This window comes from Schistocerca gregaria, chromosome 4, assembly GCF_023897955.1.
Source record: "Schistocerca gregaria isolate iqSchGreg1 chromosome 4, iqSchGreg1.2, whole genome shotgun sequence".
Lineage (NCBI taxonomy): Eukaryota > Metazoa > Arthropoda > Insecta > Orthoptera > Acrididae > Schistocerca > Schistocerca gregaria.
In genome coordinates, this window is record NC_064923.1 from 290,675,153 (window position 1) to 290,695,473 (window position 20,321).

The window sequence follows — 20,321 nt, forward strand, 5'->3', positions numbered from 1 at the left end:
TGGGTCTGACACACCGGTATCAATGTGTTCTTTTTTCCATTTCCAGGAGTGTATTTGCAAATAAATACATAAATAATATAAAAATGAGCAGTTTGAGGATACACCATAGCGATGGTAGAGGGGAGATATTATGACCTGGTCTCAGGAATCGACCCTTACTCACCTTGTTTCCTCCAGCCTGTACTTGACTGAGACCCGCCCTCCCCCACCCCCCACCCAACCCCCCACCCCCCCAAATGTCGCTAACGTAAGCTTCTGCCGTACGCCCTCGACCCGGGTGGTAAGCCGGTTCGAATACTGGCGGTAGAAAAAATTTTCGCTGTCAGTGTTTGGCCGGCAAGTTGAGGAGAGATGTGGCGTAAAGTTTCTGATCGCCAGACTTCGCGCCAATGTCTTTGTTTTGATACCAAACCTCTTCGCAGTGTCCCATGAAGTTAGGGCATGTGACACTGTTGATGGTGATCTGTCCATCGTATGGGAACGTTAAGCTCGGGGGCCCCCTTGGTGCTATTCGCGAGGAATAGGCTATATGCCATCAGCGGGTTTCGCACTCTCCCTTCCCTCATTATTATTATTATTATTATTATTATTATGATCATCACCATACCCCACAAACGTTGCACTCCACACACACACACACACACACACACACACACACACACACACACACACACACACACACACACACACAAAATAAATGAACGTAGTATTACTAATATTGTAATGGAGCGTGCTGGAAACAGTAAAAAGAAAACAAAAGAACAGTACGCTTTGTCGAGTACCAACGGCTCTAAGTGACTAGAAATGCGAGGAAGTTACAAACATACGTAATGAAATGCATCGGAGTGAAGAAAGTGCGCCAATTACAACTGCGTGTGTGCGCAGCTCGTCTGTGGATGGGGTGCGCCATCTTCTGCCGGCGCAAGGACACGGGATCGTTCTACACGCCGCGGCTGGACCTCAACGACATGGGAGTGGACCCGTACTTCCCGGACGGCACCTGGTGCCACAACGAGGCGGGTGTCAACTACTACTGCCAGCAGCACCACTGCCTGCCGGAGGTAAGCCGCGCTCTGCCCGCCAAGTTTCCCTCTAAAATAAGTCTGCCCACTGGTACAATTAATTTACACCGTTCTACTACAGTATGAAACAGGCGAAATACCCTCAGACTTCAAGAACAATATAATAATTCCAATCCCAAAGAAAGCAGGTGTTGACAGATGTGAAAATTGTTGTTGTTGTTGTTGTCTTCAGTCCTGAGACTGGTTTGACGCAGCTCTCCATTCTACTCTATCCTGTGCAAGCTTCTTCATCTCCCAGTACTTGCTGCAACCTACATCCTTCTGAATCTGCTTAGTGTATTCATCTCTTGGTCTCCCTCTACGATTTTTACCCCCCACGCTGCCCTCCAATGCTAAATTGGTGATCCCTTGATACCTCAAAACATGTCCTACCAACCGGTCCCTTCTTTTTGTCAAGTTGTGCCACAAACTCCTCTTCTCCCCAATTCTATTCAATATCTCCTCATTAGTTATGTGATCTATCCACCTTATCTTCAGCATTCTTCTGTAGCACCACATTTCAAAAGCTTCTATTCTCTTCTTGTCCAAACTAGTTATCGTCCATGTTCCACTTCCATACATGGCTACACTCCATACAAATAGTTTCAGAAACGACTTCCTGATACATAAATCTATACTCGATGTTAACAAATTTCTCTTCTTCAGAACCGCTTTCCTTGCCATTGCCAGTCTATATTTTATATCCTCTCTACTTCGACCATCATCAGTTATTCTGCTCCCCAAATAGCAAAACTCCTTTACTACTTTAAGTGTCTCACTTCCTAATCTAATTCCCTCAGCATCACCCGATTTAATTTGACTACATTCCATTATCCTCGTTTTGCTTTTGTTGATGTTCATCTTATATCCTCCTTTTAAGACACTGTCCATTCCATTCAACTGCTCTTCCAAGTCCTTTGCTGTCTCTGACAGAATTACAATGTCATCGGCGAACCTCAAAGTTTTTATTTCTTCTCCGTGAATTTTAATACCTACTCCAAATTTTTCTTTCGTTTCCTTTACTGCTTGCTCAATATACAGATTGAATAACATCGGGGAGAGGCTACAGCCCTGTCTCACTCCCTACCCAACCACTGCTTCCCTTTCATGTCCCTCGACTCTTATAACTGCCATCTGGTTTCTGTACAAGTTGTAAATAGCCTTACACTCCCTGTATTTTACCCCTGCCACCTTTATAATTTGAGAGAGAGTATTCCAGTCAACATTGTAAAAAGCTTTCTCTAAGTCTACAAATGCTAGACACGTAGGTTTGCCTTTTCTCAATCTTTCTTCTAAGATAAGTCGTAAGGTTAGTATTGCCTCACGTGTTCCAACATTTCTGCGGAATCCAAACTGATCTTCCGCAAGGTCCGCTTCTACCAGTTTTTCCATTCGTCTGTAAAGAATTTGCGTTAGTATTTTGCAGCTGTGACTTATTAAACTGATAGTTCGGTAATTTTCACATCTGTCAACACCTGCTTTCTTTGGGATTGGAATTATTATATTCTTCTTGAAGTCTGAGGGTATTTCGCCTGTCTCATAAATCTTGCTCACCAGATGGTAGAGTTTTCTCATGACTGGCTCTCCCAAGGCCGTCAGTAGTTCTAATGGAATGTTGTCTACTCCCGGGGCCTTGTTTCGACTCAGGTCTTTCAGTGCTTTGTTAAACTCTTCCCACAGTATTGTATCTCCCGTTTCATCTTCATCTGCATCCTCTTTCATTTCCAGTACATCGCCCTTGTATAAACCTTCTATATACTCCTTCCACCTTTCCGCCTTCCCTTCTTTGCTTAGAACTGGGTTTCCATCTGAACTCTTGATATTCATACAAGTGGCTCTCTTTTCTCCAAAGGTCTCTTTAATTTTCCTGTAGGCAGTATCTATCTTACCCCTAGTGAAATAAGACTCTACATCCTTACATTTGTCCTCTAGCCATCCCTGCTTAGCCATTTTGCTCTTCCTGTCGATCTCATTTTCTAGACGTTTGTATTCCTTTTTGCCTGCTTCATTTACTGCATTTTTATATTTTCTCCTTTCATCAATTAAATTCAATATATCTTCTGTTACCCACGGATTTCTATTAGCCATCGTCTTTTTACCTACTTTATCTTCTGCTGCCTTCAGTACTTCATCCCTCAGAGCTACCCATTCTTCTTCTACTGTATTTCTTTTCTCCATTCCTGTCAATTGTTCCCTTATGCTCTCACTGAAACTCTCTACAACCTCTGGTTCTTTCAGTTTATCCAGGTCCCATCTCCTTTAATTAGCACCTTTTTGTAGTTTCTTCAGTTTTAATCTACAGTTCATAACCAATAGGTTGTGGTCAGAGTCCACATCTGCCCCTGGAAATGTCTTACAATTTAAAACCTGATTCCTAAATCTCTGTCTTACCATTATATAATCTATCTGATTCCTTTTAGTATCTCCAGGATTCTTCCATGTATACAACCTTCTTTTATGATTCTTAAACCGAGTATTAGCTATGATTAAGTTATGCTCTGTGCAAAATTCTACCAGACGGCTTCCTCTTTCATTTCTTCCCCCCAATTCATATTCACCTACTATGTTTCCTTCTCTCCCTTCAAAATTACCGAACAATCAATTTAATAAGAAACAGCTGCAAAATACTAACACGAATTCTTTAGAGACGAATGGAAAAACTAGTAGAAGCCGACCTCGGAGACGATCAGTTTGGCTTCTGTAGAAATACTGGAACACGTGAGGCAATACTGACCTTACGACGTATCTTAGAAGAAAGATTAAGGAAAGGCAAACCTACGTTTCCAGCATTTGTAGACTTAGAGAAAGATTTTGACAATGTTGACTGGAATACGCTCTTTCAAATGCTAAAGGTGGCAGGGGTAAAATACAGGGAGCGAAAGGCTAATTACAATTTGTACAGAAACCAGATGGCAGTTATAAGAGCCGAGGGACATGAAAGGGAAGCAGTTGTTGGGAAGGAAGTAAGACAGGGTTGTAGCCTCTCCCCGATGTTATTCAATCTGTATATTGAGCAAGCAGTAAAGGAAACAAAAGAAAAATTCGGAGTAGGTCAGAGACAGCAAAGGACTTGGAAGAACAGTTGAATGGGATGGATAGCGTCTTGAAAGGAGGATATAAGATGAACATCAACAAAAGCTAAACGAGGATAATGGAATGTAGTCAAATTAAGTCGGGTGATGCTGAGGGAATTAGATTAGGAAATGCGACACTTAAAGAAGTAAAGGAGTTTTGCTATTTGGGGAGCAAAATAACTGATGATGATCGTAGTAGAGAGGATATAAAATGTAGACTGGCAATGGCAAGGAAAGCATTTCTGAAGAAGAGAAATTTGTTAACATCGGGTATAGATTTAAGTGTCAGGAAGTCGTTTCTGAAAGTATTTGTATGGAGTGTAGCCATCTATGTAAGTGAAACATGGACAATAAATAGTTTGGACAAGAATAGAATAGAAGCTTTCAAAATGGGGTGCCACAGAAGAATGCTGAAGATTAGATGGGTAGATCACATAACTAATGAGGAGGTATTGAATAGGATTGGGGAGAAGAGAAGTTTGTGGCACAACTTGACAAAAAGAAGGGACCGGTTGGTAGGACATGTTTTGAGGTATCAAGGGATCACCAATTTAGCATTGGAGGGCAGCGTGGGGGGTAAAAATCGTAGAGGGAGACCAAGAGATGAATACACTAAGCAGATTCAGAAGAGTGTAGGTTGCCGTAGATACTGAGAGATGAAGAAGCTTGCACAGGATAGAGTAGCATGGAGAGCTGCATCAAACCAGTCTCAGGACTGAAGACCACAACAACAACAACTACAGTATTGTCTCCCATAATGGGAACCCTCGCCCTCTGCTGCGCCTACACCGTTGTGGCCCCCCTATCCTCCACCTCTACACCATTTATCTCCCTTCCGAAGGTGGCTTCCGTTGATTCCCCCTCCCAGATGATGCGCTCTCTTCCTCTATTTATCCCTCCTATCAACTCTGATCTTCACCTCCTCCTCCCTTGCTCTGTCCTTTTCCTGGGCTCCCTCTCCCCACCCCCATTCCATCATGTTTTTTCCCTGCTTCCCTTCTCTTCCTCCCTTCCTCCTTACTCAGCTGAGTCTTTTTGCATTCTCCTCCTCTGCCTATCCCCACTCTCTCTCGCGTCTGCCCTGCCCCCCCTTATGAGTCCTGAAGTCTGTTGCCCCCCTTCGTTTTTCCTCTCCTCCCCCCTTCTTTTGTCCCGTCATCTGTCCATGTCGTCCCCATCTGCCCTTGGCTGTGGTGTGTCATCTTCGTGCCAACTTTTTAGTATAGTGTTTCAAGTGAGTGTTAAGTGTTGTGCGTCCATTCCGAATTGCTGGGAACGGAAATCGTACTGTCGATGTGTGTGATTTATATATCTCTTGTGAACAGAACCAGACTGTCGTTTTGTTTTTTAATTGTCTGTCTACTATTTTAACTGTCTGCTTCCTATGTATGTTAATAACATCGCCAACCCTTTGTTTTATGTTTTAACTTCCACAATTTTTCGTCATTTTACAATTTAAGTCACCGTTTTTATAGCTTGCTTTTATTGTTCATTATCTTCTTCTTGTGTTTTCCAAAATCTGTAGGCTGAACAGCGGTGTACTAAGCTGTTGCCAGCGCGGAGGGAATCAAAACTCAATAGAGGAAAAAAAAAAACCACAATGGGACCACATATGTAGCTGACCTCAGTGATGTCACTGTGGTGAGCAGTGCAAGACACTGAAACGCAAACCAGCCTCGTCATGTGTCGAGACGCTTACAATGTCAAATAAATAACAAAGAAATAGCCCCCTATTAGTTAAAATTAGATGTACATACCTACAGACTATTGATTCCCCCGCTCTAGTGAATTTAATTTCTATACAGGGTGAGGATTAATGGAACTGACGAATTGCAGGGATGGATTCGTGACAGGAAGTAGAGGAAGAAAGGGTCTATGAACATGTGTCTGGAAATGCATCGTTGCCACAGTAGATGGCCCTGACAAATGGAAGTTCCTCTGACCTCGTATCGTATGTTTCTTTAGTGTTGCAGGCTGTGGAATTGACGCGGCATACTGTAAGCAGCAGAATGATCCGGTATTCATGCCGACAACAGCTGAGTTGGTAATTCTTCAAGCTTTCCCGTGGAGGTATTGTCATGTTGATTAAACGGGTTTCGCGTTTCTGTCGGTTATTCGCTTCTTTCCTGCACGATACTTCATGTGTGACTCGCAGTCTTCTTCAAGCGCTGTCTGATACTGATTCCAGAGGTTTTTTTCCCTCTTTCCATTCCTACCCTGAGGGGGTGGGCGGGCTGTTTGAGAGTGTGCATTCTGCTATGTCCAGCCATGGGGCTTAAGTTTATTCTGTTTGGATTCTGTTTATTTTGCTTGCAGGGGTGGGATGGTAGGGGGTATTCTCCCAATTGGGAATTTGTTTGCAAGGTATTGTTGGGGAAGTTCAGGTATTCAATTTAGTGGCTAAGGAAAACCTGTGAAACCCGGCCAGAACTGCTTGTGTTTTGCTTCTCTTTCATTTTCCGCCTGGCCAGTGTTGGCGGCGGTCAAGAGCGGCTTCGCGCCTTCTGTTGCGGGCCTCTTCTTGTCTTCTTTCTTTCTCTTTTCTCTCTCTTCTGATTTTTTTTTTTCAAGGGCATATTTCTTTCTTCTTAGGGCTTGTAGGAAATTCATCTGGTATTCGTCTCGATCGTCCACGTCCGGGTTTGTCTGGTCTAGGATCTCGCTGTTCACCAGGTTGCCATTGAAGTTAACAAACTCCTTGATTTGGACCTCTGTGTCCTTACGCGCCGTGGGAGCTGCACCGCAACTTCGCTTGACTCGTTGTTATCTTCTTCGGCCATGCCGTTTGAGTTGCCTGGTCTTGGCCCGGGAGGGATTCGTTTTCGGCAGGCCCATCGTCATTTCGCTGCTAGCAGGTCTGTACTGGTCGCGTCTCTGTATGTGGACGTCGGCGAAAGGTCTCTCGAAGAGTGAGGCAGGCGGCCTCCATCACCGCATCCCTCCCATCCCCCCCTCCCCCCTCCCCCCCCCCCCCCCCCGCCTTTGCCCACGGCGGTTGGGGCTGGCGGCCGCTGGTGAGCGGGAACCGCCGTCGTCGCTCCTCCAGAAGCCGCGTTGCGCCGCTCCTTTGTGGAGGCCTCTGTGCTCCCATCGCTGCAGTTTGCAGCAGCTTGAGGGTGGAGTCATCTTCTTCTTCTTCTTCTTCTTCTTCTTCTGCGGCGTTTCTTCTTACCATGGGCCGCAGTTTTCGGCGCTTCAGCGGGATTTTGGACTATGAAGGCCTGGCATCCGCGCCAGTTGGTGACGTGCTCTCCGCCACAGTGGGCAGGGGGCGCAGGTCGGCTGCTCGTCTGGTCGTCTCTAGTGCTGGTACATGTGCGGCTGTCATGTGGACCACCGCACTTGAAGCACCTCGCGGCGTTGCGGCAGTGCTTCGCCACATGGCCTTCTTCCTGGCTCTTGAAACATTGGGGTTTCATGTCCAGTTGGGGGGGGGGGGGGGTTGGTTTCCTGGCTCCACGCGAAAGTCCAACAGCTTTCGTATGCCAAAAATATCGCCACCATTTTCTGACCAACCCTTGGCGGTGCAACCCTTGTCTGACTTCGTGCTCCGTCACGACCCAGGGCAGGCCTCTTAGGAGCGCCTTGGTCATCTTCCTGCGACGGTTTTCGGGTTCCGTCGTCTTCTTTTGTGGGGCGTCCACTATATGGGTGGCCACAAGGTCCCTCAGGGCCCTGTGGTCGTTCCAGCTCGCAGCCTGGAGCTTGATGATGGTGTTAGAGCCGACCGACTCGACGACGACCTCCTCCTCGCATCGCTGCCCCATCTCGTCGAAGTGTTCCAGGCACTCCACCTCCATGGCCTTGACTTACAGGAAGGGAGGGGGGGAACTTTCATCTTCTGTCTCCCAACTGCCGCCTCTCACGACATTCGTTCCTATGCTCCTCATCTTTACCATACCACGCGCTGGGGTTACGACAATTTGCTTTTTGCTGTTAAAACAGCAGCACGACAATTTGTCACTCCATGCCCAGTGCGGTCTACCGATCAAACTTTCTCCCTGAGGAGAACCGCGGCTGTGTGCTACGTTGAACCGCTCACTGCCAGCCGCGGTGGTCTCGCGGTTCTAGGCGCTCAGTCCGGAATCGCGCGAAAGCTACGGTCGCATGTTCGAATCCTGCCTCGGGCATGGATGTGTGTGATGTCCTTAGGTTAGTTAGGTTTAAGTAGTTCTAAGTTCTAGGGGACTGATGACCACAGATGTTAAGTCCCATCGTGCTCAGAGCCATTTGAACCATTTTGAACCGCTCACTCCAGCTGCCACGTTTCCAGTGTGGAACGAGTCCGGTATTTATGCCTGCGTTGTGCCAGGTGTTCCCTCTGCGTTCCGCGCGGCGTCTGGCGCTCTGTCCGTGGTGTGCACCGACCAATACCAATTGGTGCAACGTTTTCTTGTAGCCGTGGCTGTTCCGAACGCTGTGCGCGCACTTTGTGGTTATTATCCGTTGTCAAGATAGTTGAATTAAGTTCTGACTGGAGTCCAAGCTGTGCTAGACGTTTTATCTTCCGATTGTCGTCATTTGAGTTCTTCTGTTGTGTACCGCAAACCCACTCACACCGAGTTGTACCTGCAGGCCAGCAGTTGCCACCACCTGGCACAGGTAAACGGTGTACTCAGAACACTGATTCACCGGGCACGAAATCTCTCAAATCCGGATAATTTGGCGACGGAGATATAACATCTACAAATCGTCTTCTACAAAAATGGGTACTCTGTTTCCCCACGAGAGGTTCCTGAAGAGATACAAGAAGAAACGCAAAAGGTTGCACATTTGCCATATGTTGTGCCGATATCTGCCAAAATCAGCAGAAATCTCCGCAAACATAACATTCAAAGCGTGTTGCGTCCACCCACCAAGATTAAGGCTCTGCTAGGGAGAGTGAAGGATGACCTGGGTCTACAGAAACCGGGCATTTACCACGTACCATGTAAATGTGGTATGGCATACATTGGCCAGACTACGAGTACCGTTGACATCAAGTGCAAAGAGCACCAAAGGCACACCAGGCTCAGACAGGGATCAAGTCATCGATTGCCGAGCATTGTTTAGAATACAATCTTTCTATGAAGTATAATGACGCCAAGATTTTAACACAAACATCGAGATACAAGGATAGCGTCATCAAAGAATGTATTGAGATTAAGGTTGCGGAGAATCTCATTAACCGGGACACCGGTTTCCAGCTGAGCGCGGCCTGGAACCCAGCACTCGATCTTCTGAAGACGCAACTTCAGCAACATCCGGACCACAAGGGACACAAGTATAAAGATGGAATTAGAGACAACAGCCCAGTACATGTAACAAAGGACTTACGTGAAGTGGCGCCTCAGACAAAGGGCACAGTATCTGAGGACGCTCTTCCGAGTCTCGAGCGACAATTGATACACAACCGGCCAGAAGATAACACTAAACCACTCCTGGGGGGGAAAGAACTTCGGACGAAACGCCTAACACGACACACCACGGTAACAGGACGTCCTCCGTCACAGAAGCATTCCAATGATGACAACCGGAAGATAAAACGTCTATCACAGCTTGGACGCCATTCAGAACTCAATTCAGCTATCGTGACAATGGATAGTAACCACAAAGTACGTGGACGGCAGAGGGAACGCCTAGCACAACGTAGGCAAAAATACCGGACTCGTTCCACACTGGAATCAGTATCGGACAGCACCTGAATGAGACTGCGAGTCACACAGTTGGAATATAGTGAAGGAAAGACGCGAATAACTGTCAGAAACTCGATTAATCAACATGACAAGCTGAGTTGGTATTTGTGTATGGCCAAGCAGATGGAAACGGTTGGGAGGCAGCAACGGCTATACCAAAAAAAGTATCCTCACGAACACCAACTACATCATACAACGTTTCAAGCACGTTTTGGGCGTTTGTGTGATTATGGGTCCTTTCAGACAGAAGAACCGCTAGGAAGGCGGCAGGTTATAAATACACCGGATATGGAGGAACGGATTCTGCAGGATATTGCGACAAACTATAGTAAAAGATCCAGGCAAGAGGACCGCCAACATGGTGCAAGCCAACGCACGCTTATGTGTATCTTGCATGAAAACCTGCAACGAGTGCAACGATTATCAGCGGTGGATATGCACCTACAGGAATGATTTTGTGTATGGTTTTCGGGCCAGACCATCGCAGTCATGGGATTTCTGTCATCAGTGGTCTTTACCGACGAAGCAACCTTTACCAGAACTAACACCATCAATCTGTGTAATCGTCATCTGTGGGCTACAGACAATCCTCGAGGAGTGGTAGAGGCGTCTCGTCAACATCGATTCAACGTCAATGTTGTGGGCAGTGTTTCGTAGGGACCACATACTTGGAACGGTCATTGTTCCCGAACGTCACGAAGGAGGAACGTGCCTCAACTTCCTGCGGAATACTATACCTGGGATGCTTGAAAATGCGCCTTTGACAATACGACAGGTTACGTGGTTTCCGTACGACGAAACACCATCCCACTTCCACATTACAGTTCGCCAACATCTCGATAAGATCTTCCCCCGACGCCAGGACAGGACGCGGAGGCCCTGTAGCATTGTCTGCTCGATCACCAGACTTAAACCACCTGGATTTTCACCTCTGGGGGCAAATGAAAAGCGTTGTGCATGCTGAACCAGTTCGTGATGCGCAGATTCTCCAGTAGCGTGTTGACGACGCCTGTGACGCTATTCGGAGAGAGGCCGGAACGTGCGAAAGAGTGCAGCAGTCCATGACGCGACGTGTGAAGGCGTGCACTGCATCCCATGGTGGCCACTTTGAACATCTGTTGAGTTGTGACTGCGATGCAGCTATGCACAGTGGCCCATTGATAGTGACGGGGCCAAATATCTCACGAAATAAGCGTAAAACGATAAAACTACAAAGAACAAAACGCCTAGTTTGAAGGGGGAGGTCAGATAGCATTTTTTAAAATAGGAACCCCAATTTTTATTACATATTCGTATAGTACGTAAAGAAATATGAATGTTTTAATTGGACCACTTTTTTCGCTTTGTGATGGATGGTGCTGTAATAATCACATGCATATGGCTGACAATTTTAGATGAACAGTTGGTAACAGGTAGGTTTTTTAAATTAAAATGCAGAAAACATAGGTACGTTTGAACATTTTACTTCGGTTGTTCCAATGTGATACATGTACCTTTGTGAACTTATCATTTCTGAGAACACATGCTGCTACAGTGTGATTACCTGTAAATACCACATTAATGCAATAAATGCTCAAAATGTTGTCCGTCAACCTCAATGCATTTGGCAATACGTGTAACGACATTCCTCTCAACAGCGAGTAGTTCGCCTTCCGTAATGTTAGCACATGCATTGGCAGTGCGCTGGCGCGTGTTGTCAGGCGTTGTCGGTGGATCACGACAGCAAATATCCTTCAACTTTCCCCACAGAATAAAAATGCGGGACGTCAGATCCCGTCATGAAATATGCTATTCAATACCGCTTCAACCGCACGCGAGCTATGTGCCGGACATCCATCATGTTGGAAGTACATCGCCATTCTGTCATGCAGTGAAACATCTTGTAGTAACATTGGTAGAACATAACGTAGGAAATCAGCATGCATTGCATCATTTAGATTGCCATAGATAAAAAGGGGCCAATTATCCTTTCTCCCATAATGCCGCACCATACATTAACCCGCCAAGGTTGCTGATGTTCCACTTGTCGCAGCCATGGTGGATTTTCCGTTGCCCAGTATTGCATATTATGCCGGTTTACGTTACCGCTGTTGGTGAATGACGCTTCGTCGCTAAACAGAACGCGTGCTAAAAAACTGTCATCGTCCCGTAATTTCTCTTGTGCCCAGTGGCAGAACTGTACACGACGTTCGAAGTCGTCGCCATTGAATTCCTGGTGCGTAGAAATATAGTACGGGTGCAGTCGATGTTGATGTAGCATTCTCAACACCGACGTTTTTGAGATTCGCGTTTCTCGCTCAATTTGCCTGCTACTGATGTGCGAATTAGCTGCGACAGCAGCTAAAACACCTACTTGGGCATCATCATTTGTTGCAGGTAGTAGTTGACGTTTCACATGTGGCTCAACACTACCTGTTTCTTTAAATAACGTAACTATCCGGCGAACGGTCCGGACCCTTGAATGATGTCGTCCAGGATACCGAGCAGCATATATAGTACCCGCCCGTTGGGCACTTTGGTCACAATAACCATACATCAACACGATATCGACCTTTTCCGCAATTGGTGAAGGGTCTGTTTTAACACGGGTAATGTATCACGAAGCAAATAGCGTCCACACTGGCGGAATGTTACGTGATACCACGTACTTATAGGTTTGTGAGTATTACAGCGCTATGTATCAAAGTGAAAGAAGTGGTCGAACTAAAACATTCATATTTCTTTACGTACTACACGAATATGTAATAAAAATGGGGGTTCCTATTTAAAAAAAAACGCAGTTGGTATCCGTTTGACCTATGGCAGCGCCATCTAGTGGGCCAACCATAGCGCCTTCAAGCCAGACGAATTTCGTTCTTAATAGATTTTCGTTTGATGCTTATTTAGTGAGATATTTGACCCAGTCACTATGAATGGACCACCCTGTATACTGTGTTACAGGACGATTTGTTGTCGTTGCAGCACACTGTTCATTTCCGGACACAGGTGCACAGGGCCTGTTATCCTAGATTTCCAATTAGGAATCCGTCCCCACAGTTTGTCGTAGTTTTAATGTTCACCTTATGTATAAATATTTTTCATCTTTACATTTCTCCTTCAGTGAAAAGTTGGATACTGTCGGCTAGAAGCACACGCAACTGATGAATTTAGCTAGAGTGTTGAAAGTGTGTGGTCAGGCAATCATTATAGGCCACACCACTCGCTCCTTTCACCTCCATGACTTCTACCTCACCCTTTCTGGTCATCCCATACAGCTCACCCCCACTCTGAGATACCTTGGCCTCACCTTCGACTGACACCTCACCTGGACCCCTTATCTCCAGACCGTCCAGCAGAAAGCCCATTCCCGCCTCCGCCTTCTGAAACTCCTGTCTGGCTGGACATGGGAATTGCATCCTTCTACTATCCTCCACACCTACAAATTCCTCATCCGTCCTATCCTCTGTTATGCCAGCGTTGCCTGAATCTCTGCCCCCACCAGCTTCTACAAGGCCCTTCAAATCCTGGAACAGCATGCAGAGTGCCTTGCCTTTCATATCCGCCTTCCTTCCCCCACATGGCTCCTGTATGAACTGATCCCCTTCCCCCACCTCTTCCTGTTCCTCCAACATCTCCACATCGTTTACATTGTCCGCAGGCTAGATCCCCCCCCCACCCTCTATTTTCCTCCTTCCTCTCCACCCCCCCACCTGTTGCTGCGCCTCTATCGCTGTATCCTTCCTTGTCTCCACCTTCACACCCTCCATCTCCTTCATTAGGGCAATTTCCGGCGCCCCCCCTCCCAGATGGCGAACTTCGCTGTGACACCTACCCTTCCTTCCAACTATAAACTGGCCTTGTTCCCCCCCCCCCCCCCTCCCCAGGGCCCCATATTTCCTCTTTCCTCCTTCTCCCAAAGCAGTTTTACGTCCTTCCCCCCCTCCCCCCCCCCCAGACCCTGCACCCCATAATTGCCTCTTTCTTTCCCACATACCTCCCTCCCTGGCCCTCTTCAGCGCGGCCCCCACCCATCTGCCCCCTCTCTTCCACTCTCTCCCTCCCTCCTTACCTCCCTTCTTCCAGTCTCCCTCATCTCCTTGCGCCTGGCAGATCCTCCATTTTGCTCATCGCCAATGTGCCACGTCAGTGTTGTGTTTAGTGCTGTTCCTCCTGTGCATCAAGAGGTGTGATTTTAATTGTGTACTGCCTTGAGGCTCGCTGTCGGTGTTTGTTATGTGCTACGCCATCCGTCGATGCTTTTTATGCTCCAGTCCTACTATGCCTTGTGTTATTTTAATTGTCGCAGTGTGTGGCTTTTTGTGTGCGCTACTTTTAAACAGTTTTTTGTCTCCATTTTACAGTCACCCCATTTTTTGTCTATTGTCTTTCATGATGTTCCCCCTACTTTTATATCTATGTTCGCCATATTTTCTGCTTTGTGTATTTTTAATTGCATTCTCTTGTTTGTTCTACATCTACATCTACATGTACATCCATACTCCCCAAGCCACCTCACGGTGTGTGGCGGAGGGTACCCTCAGTACCTCTATCGGTTCTCCCTTCTATTCCAGTCTCGTACTGTTCGTGGAAAGAAGGACTGTCGGTATGCCTTTGTGTGACCGAAAAAACTGTAGAAACAAATAGTTTAGATAGTCAGAGCCTATTGGGAATGAGTTCGGCTTGTTCACCGTTCGACATGACACTCACGAAGATGAATTAGAAACACCCACATAGTAGCGATCAAGTAGTAAAAAAAAATGGCTCTAAGCACTATGGGACTTAACATCTGAGGTCATCAGTCCCCAAGACTTAGAACTACTTAAACCTAACTAACCTAATGACATCACACACATCCATGCCCAAGGCAGGATTCGAACCTGCGACCGTAGCAGCAGCGGGGTTCCGGACTGAAGCGCCTAGAACCGCTAGGCCACAGCGGCCGGCGATCAAGTAGTCCATTTCGCCTTTCTGAGGGGGGAGGGGGCGACGATGGGTGGCATGGACTACACGAGACATCTGAGGCATTGGGAAAGCATTAAGACCAATAACGGCTCCACTGCCGCTTACAGCTCGTGGGAATTGATCAGAGCAGAGAACAACGCCCGCATGCCTCGCAAGATTGGGTCGCAGATGTGCTCAACAGGTTAGAGATGAGGTGACCTGAACGGACAGAAAATAGGGTCTATTAATGGCTTACAAAATCATAATTATTTTTTTTTAATTTTCGTTCCAGCACTGAAGAGGATGGCGGGCCCTTTTTCGAGCAGGCGATGAGTTCGTTTTGGCCAAGGATAACTGTTTCTTACTGTTGACGGTCTATGATCCCTTCAGAGCAAATGGCCGTCAGCAGCGTTCTGTAGCCGAACAAATGGATTCATATGTCTACATCTACATCTACATCCATACTCCGCAAGCCACCTGACGGTGTGTGGCGGAGGGTACCCTGAGTACCTCTATCAGTTCTCCCCTCTATTCCAGTCTCGTATTGTACGTGGAAAGAAGGATTGTCGGTATGCTTCTGTGTGGGCTCTAAACTCTCTGGTTTTATCCTCATGGTCTCTTCGCGAGATATACGTAGGAGGGAGCAAAATACTGCTTGACTCTTTGGTGAAGGTATGTTCTCGAAACTTTAACAAAAGCCCGTACCTAACTACTGAGCGTATCTCCTGCAGAGTCTTCCACTGCAGTTTATCTATCATCTCCGTAACGCTTTCGCGATTACTAAATGATCCTGTAACGAAGCGCGCTGCTCTCCGTAGGATCCTCTGTATCTCTTTTATCAACCCTATCTGGTACGGATCCCACACTGCTGAGCAGTATTCAAGCTGCGGGCGAACAAGCGTACTGTAACCTACTTCCTTTGTTTTCGGATTGCATTGTTCCAATGAATCTCAGTGTGGCATCTGCTTTACCGACGATCAACTTAATATGATCATTCCATTTTAAATCGTTCCTAATGCGTACTCCCAGATAATTTATGGAATTAACTGCTTCCAGTTGCTGACCTGCTATTTTGTAGCTAAATGATAATGGATCTATCTTTCTATGTATTCGCAGCACATTACACTTGTCTATATTGAGATTCAATTGCCATTCCTTGCACCATGCGTCAATTCGCTGCAGATCCTCCTGCATTTGAATATAATTTTCCAGTGTTACAACCTCTCGATACACCACAGCATCATCTGCAAAAGGCCTCAGTGAACTTCCGATGTGATCCACCAGGTCATTTATGTATACTGTGAATAGAACGGTCCTATGGCACTCCCCTGCGGCACACCTGAAGTCACTCTTACTTCGGAAGACTTCTCTCCATTGAGAAAGACATGCTGCGTTCTGTTATCTAGCAACTCTTCAATCCAATCACACAATTGGTCTGATAGTCCATATGCTCTTAAAATGGTTCAAATGGCTCTGAGCACTATGGGACTTAACATCTACGGTCATCAGTCCGCTTGAACTTAGAACTACTTAAACCTAGCTAACCGAAGGACATCGCACAACACCCAGCCATGACGAGGCAGAGAAAATCCCTGACCCCGCCGGGAATCGAACCTGGGAACCCGGGCGTGGGAAGCTACCGCACGACCACGAGATGCGGGTTATATGCTCTTACTTTGTTGATTAAACGATTGTGGGGAACTGTATCGAACGCCTTGCTGAAGTCAAGAAACACTGCATCTACCTGGGAACCCGTGTCTATGGCCCTCTGAGTCTCGTGGACGCGAGCTGGGTTTCACACGACCGTCTTTTTCGAAACCCAAGCTGATTCCTACAGAGTAGATTTCTAGTCTCCAGAAAAGCCATTATACTCGTACATAATACGTGTTCCAAAATTCTACAACTGATCGACGTTAGAGATATAGGTCTACAGTTCTGCACATCTGTTCGACGTCCCTTCTTGAAAACGGGGATGACCTGTGCCCTTTTCCAATCCTTTGGAACGCTACGCTCTTCTAGAAACCTACGGTACACCGCTGCAAGAAGGGGGAAACTCAGTTTTCAAGCACAGGAGAAATGGTCCAACTTTATTCTATGCCCCAACTTTATTCTATGTACACTCCTGGAAATGGAAAAAAGAACACATTGACACCGGTGTGTCAGACCCACCATACTTGCTCCGGACACTGCGAGAGGGCTGTACAAGCAATGATCACACGCACGGCACAGCGGACACACCAGGAACCGCGGTGTTGTCCGTCGAATGGCGCTAGCTGCGCAGCATTTGAGCACCGCCGCCGTCAGTGTCAGCCAGTTTGCCGTGGCATACGGAGCTCCATCGCAGTCTTTAACACTGGTAGCATGGCGCGACAGCGTGGACGTGAACCGTATGTGCAGTTGACGGACTTTGAGCGAGGGCGTATAGTGGGCATGCGGGAGGCCGGGTGGACGTACCGCCGAATTGCTCAACACGTGGGGCGTGAGGTCTCCACAGTGCATCGATGTTGTCGCCAGTGGTCGGCGGAAGGTGCACGTGCCCGTCGACCTGGGACCCGACCGCAGCGACGCACGGATGCACGCCAAGACCGTAGGATCCTACGCAGTGCCGTAGGGGACCGCACCGTCACTTCCCGAAAATTAAGGACACTGTTGCTCGTGGGGTATCGGCGAGGACCATTCGCAACCGTCTCCATGAAGCTGGGCTACGGTCCCGCACACCGTTAGACCGTCTTCCGCTCACGCCCCAACATCGTGCAGCCCGCCTCCAGTGGTGTCGCGACAGGCGTGAATGGAGGGACGAATGGAGACGTGTCGTCTTCAGCGATGAGAGTCGCTTCTGCCTTGGTGCCAATGATGGTCGTATGCGTGTTTGGCGCCGTGCAGGTGAGCGCCACAATCAGGACTGCATACGACCGAGGCACACAGGGCCAACACCCGGTATCTTGGTGTGGGGAGAGATCTCCTACACTGGCCGTACACCTCTGGTGATCGTCGAGGGGACACTGAATAGTGCACGGTACATCCAAACCGTCATCGAACCCATCGTTCTACCATTCCTAGACCGGAAAGGGAACTTGATGTTCCAACAGGACAATGCACGTCCGCATGTATCCCGTGCCACCCAACGTGCTCTAGAAGGTGTAAGTCAACTACCCTGGCCAGCAAGATCTCCGGATCTGTCCCCCATTGAGCATGTTTGGGACTGGATGAAGCGTCGTCTCACGCGGTCTGCACGTCCAGCACGAACGCTGGTCCAACTGAGGCGCCAGGTGGAAATGGCATGGCAAGCCGTTCCACAGGACTACATCCAGCATCTCTACGATCGTCTCCATGGGAGAATAGCAGCCTGCATTGCTGCCAAAGGTGGATATACACTGTACTAGTGCCGACATTGTGCATGCTCTGTTGCCTGTGTCTATGTGCCTGTGGTTCTGTCAGTGTGATCATGTGATGTATCTGACCCCAGGAATGTGTCAATAAAGTTTCCCCTTCCTGGGACAATGAATTCACGGTGTTCTTATTTCAATTTCCAGGAGTGTATTTCGGCTGAAGAGCAGCGCATATGCTGCTGCCAGCCCGCCCCGATGGGGAATTGAAATTCAAAAAAGAAAAGAAAAGTGCGTGGCCTCGGTGTTGCAGACGGGTCGCATGGGGAAGAGCCTGCCGCCCAGCGAGGACGTGCCGCTGCCGCAGAACGCGCCGCCCAAGCCGGGGCCCATCCCGGACGAGCTGCTGCGCTACCTGAGCGTGGGGCCGGACGGCAAGCCGCTGCTCACCACGCTGTCTCCAGGCTCGACCAAGCCGCCGCCCGACGAGGACTGGGCCGACCACGACTACCGCGAGCTGCCCGCCGGCGCCACGGGGCGCTGACTGGTGGCGCGCCACTCAGCGGCCGGCCGGGCTGCGCGCTGCCACCCAACAAACGAGGCTTCCGCACCCATTGTCCACCATGACAGAGCTTCTTCCGCATTAGTATCGCGTCATTCTTGTAGAATACTCATATTGGACAATCCACAGCTCGTGGCCCACCTGTCAGCATCGCTATATCTAGAGTGCGTGCACCCGCGTTCGTTTCCTGACCCGGTCGAAGATTTTATTCCCTCGAGGACTTTGTGTTGCACCACCCACTTCACCTGGCCTTCAATGACGCTCAAGCCGCCAAAATTGTGTCAAACAGATAATAGACTTGCACCTGGAATCCAACCACTCCCAGAGGGCGTTTCGCGGCCAACAACGTACACAATCATTACATTAATGTTTTTTTTTTTTCAGATGAGATGTTTTGCCCTTCTTGCTGAGGCTCAAATGGTTCAAATGGCTCTAAGCACTGAGATCATCAGTCCCTCTTGCTGAGGCCTTTCTCTACATGCACCTCTCCATAATTAACAAGCCACCTTAAGGTGCTTGGCGGAGGGTGCCTTCTAGCACTGCTACTCATTCTAGTTCCTGTTCAACTCGCTAATAATAACAACTATTATTTTTTCAATTTATTAGATTTCGAGCAGCGTCAATTCATGAATTCCAATAATAATGTCGATTATGACGATACGAATGTAAGGACAACACAACTCCCAGTCCCCAAAGCGGAGGCAGGCCGAGCGGTTCTAGGCACATCAGTCTGGAACCGCGGGACCGCTACGGTTTGTATCTTGCTTCGGGCATGGATGAGTGTGATGTCCTTAGGTTAGTTAGGTTTACGTAGTTCTAAGTTCTAGGGGACTGATGACCTCAGATGTTAAGTCCCATGCTGCTCAGAGGCATTTGAACCACCGAGCGAGGTGGCGCAGTGGTTAGCACACTGGACTCGCATTCGGGAGGAAGACGGTTCAATCCCTTCTCCGCCCATCCTGATTTAGGTTTCCGTGATTTCCCTAAATCGTTTCAGGCAAATGCCGGGATGGTTCCTTTGAAAGGGCACGGCCGATTTCCTTCCCAATCCTTCCCCAACCCGAGCTTGCGCTCCGTCTCTAATGACCTCGTTGTCGACGGGACGTTAAACACGAACCACCACCACCATTTGAACCAATTGAACCCGAGCGGAGAAAATAATGTCGTCCTCCCTCTGACAATTACCTTTTTAACTTCAAGGGGCACTTCCGCAATACTTGTGCTTTGATCAAACTTACTGGTACCAAATCATGCAAAATGCCCCTCAATTGCTTGGATGTGTTCCTGTAGTCCGACCTTCTGGGTTCCGAGAGTTTAGCAGTACGCGTATTCAAGAACGGGTTACATAAGTGTCTCATACGTGGTCTCCTTCATGGATGAGCTACACTTTCCTGATATCTCCCAAAAACTGAACTCGAGTATTGGCCTTCAGTACAACCGGCCTTACGTGCTTGTTCCAGTTCATATCGCTTTCCAACGTGGCTCCTAGATACGCGAGTTGTCCAGAAAGTAAGTTCTGATCGGTCTCGAAATGGAAACCACAGTGAAAACCAGAAACATTTTATTTGCAACATTTAGGTAAACCTTCTACCTATTTCTCTACATTGTCACCGCTCCAACTTATAGGTTTGCGGTAGTGTTTTATCAGCTTTCCAATATCCTCGTCATAGAAGGCAGCCGCTTGTGCTTTCGGCAAGTTATCT

The 20,321-nt window shown here is 47.8% G+C and overlaps 1 protein-coding gene across 1 annotated transcript in view; it reads left to right on the forward strand.

Moving 5' to 3' along the window:
* LOC126267691 (A disintegrin and metalloproteinase with thrombospondin motifs adt-2-like) overlaps window positions 1-19,325 on the forward strand; it is a 215,507-nt gene extending 196,182 nt beyond the window's left edge. The window contains exons 16-17 of the mRNA XM_049972994.1: window positions 886-1,061; window positions 18,370-19,325. Of these exons, the coding sequence (XP_049828951.1) occupies window positions 886-1,061; window positions 18,370-18,600 (407 nt within the window). The 3' untranslated portion in view covers window positions 18,601-19,325. The remainder of the gene's footprint in view (window positions 1-885; window positions 1,062-18,369) is intronic.
* Window positions 19,326-20,321: the final 996 nt, after the last annotated feature.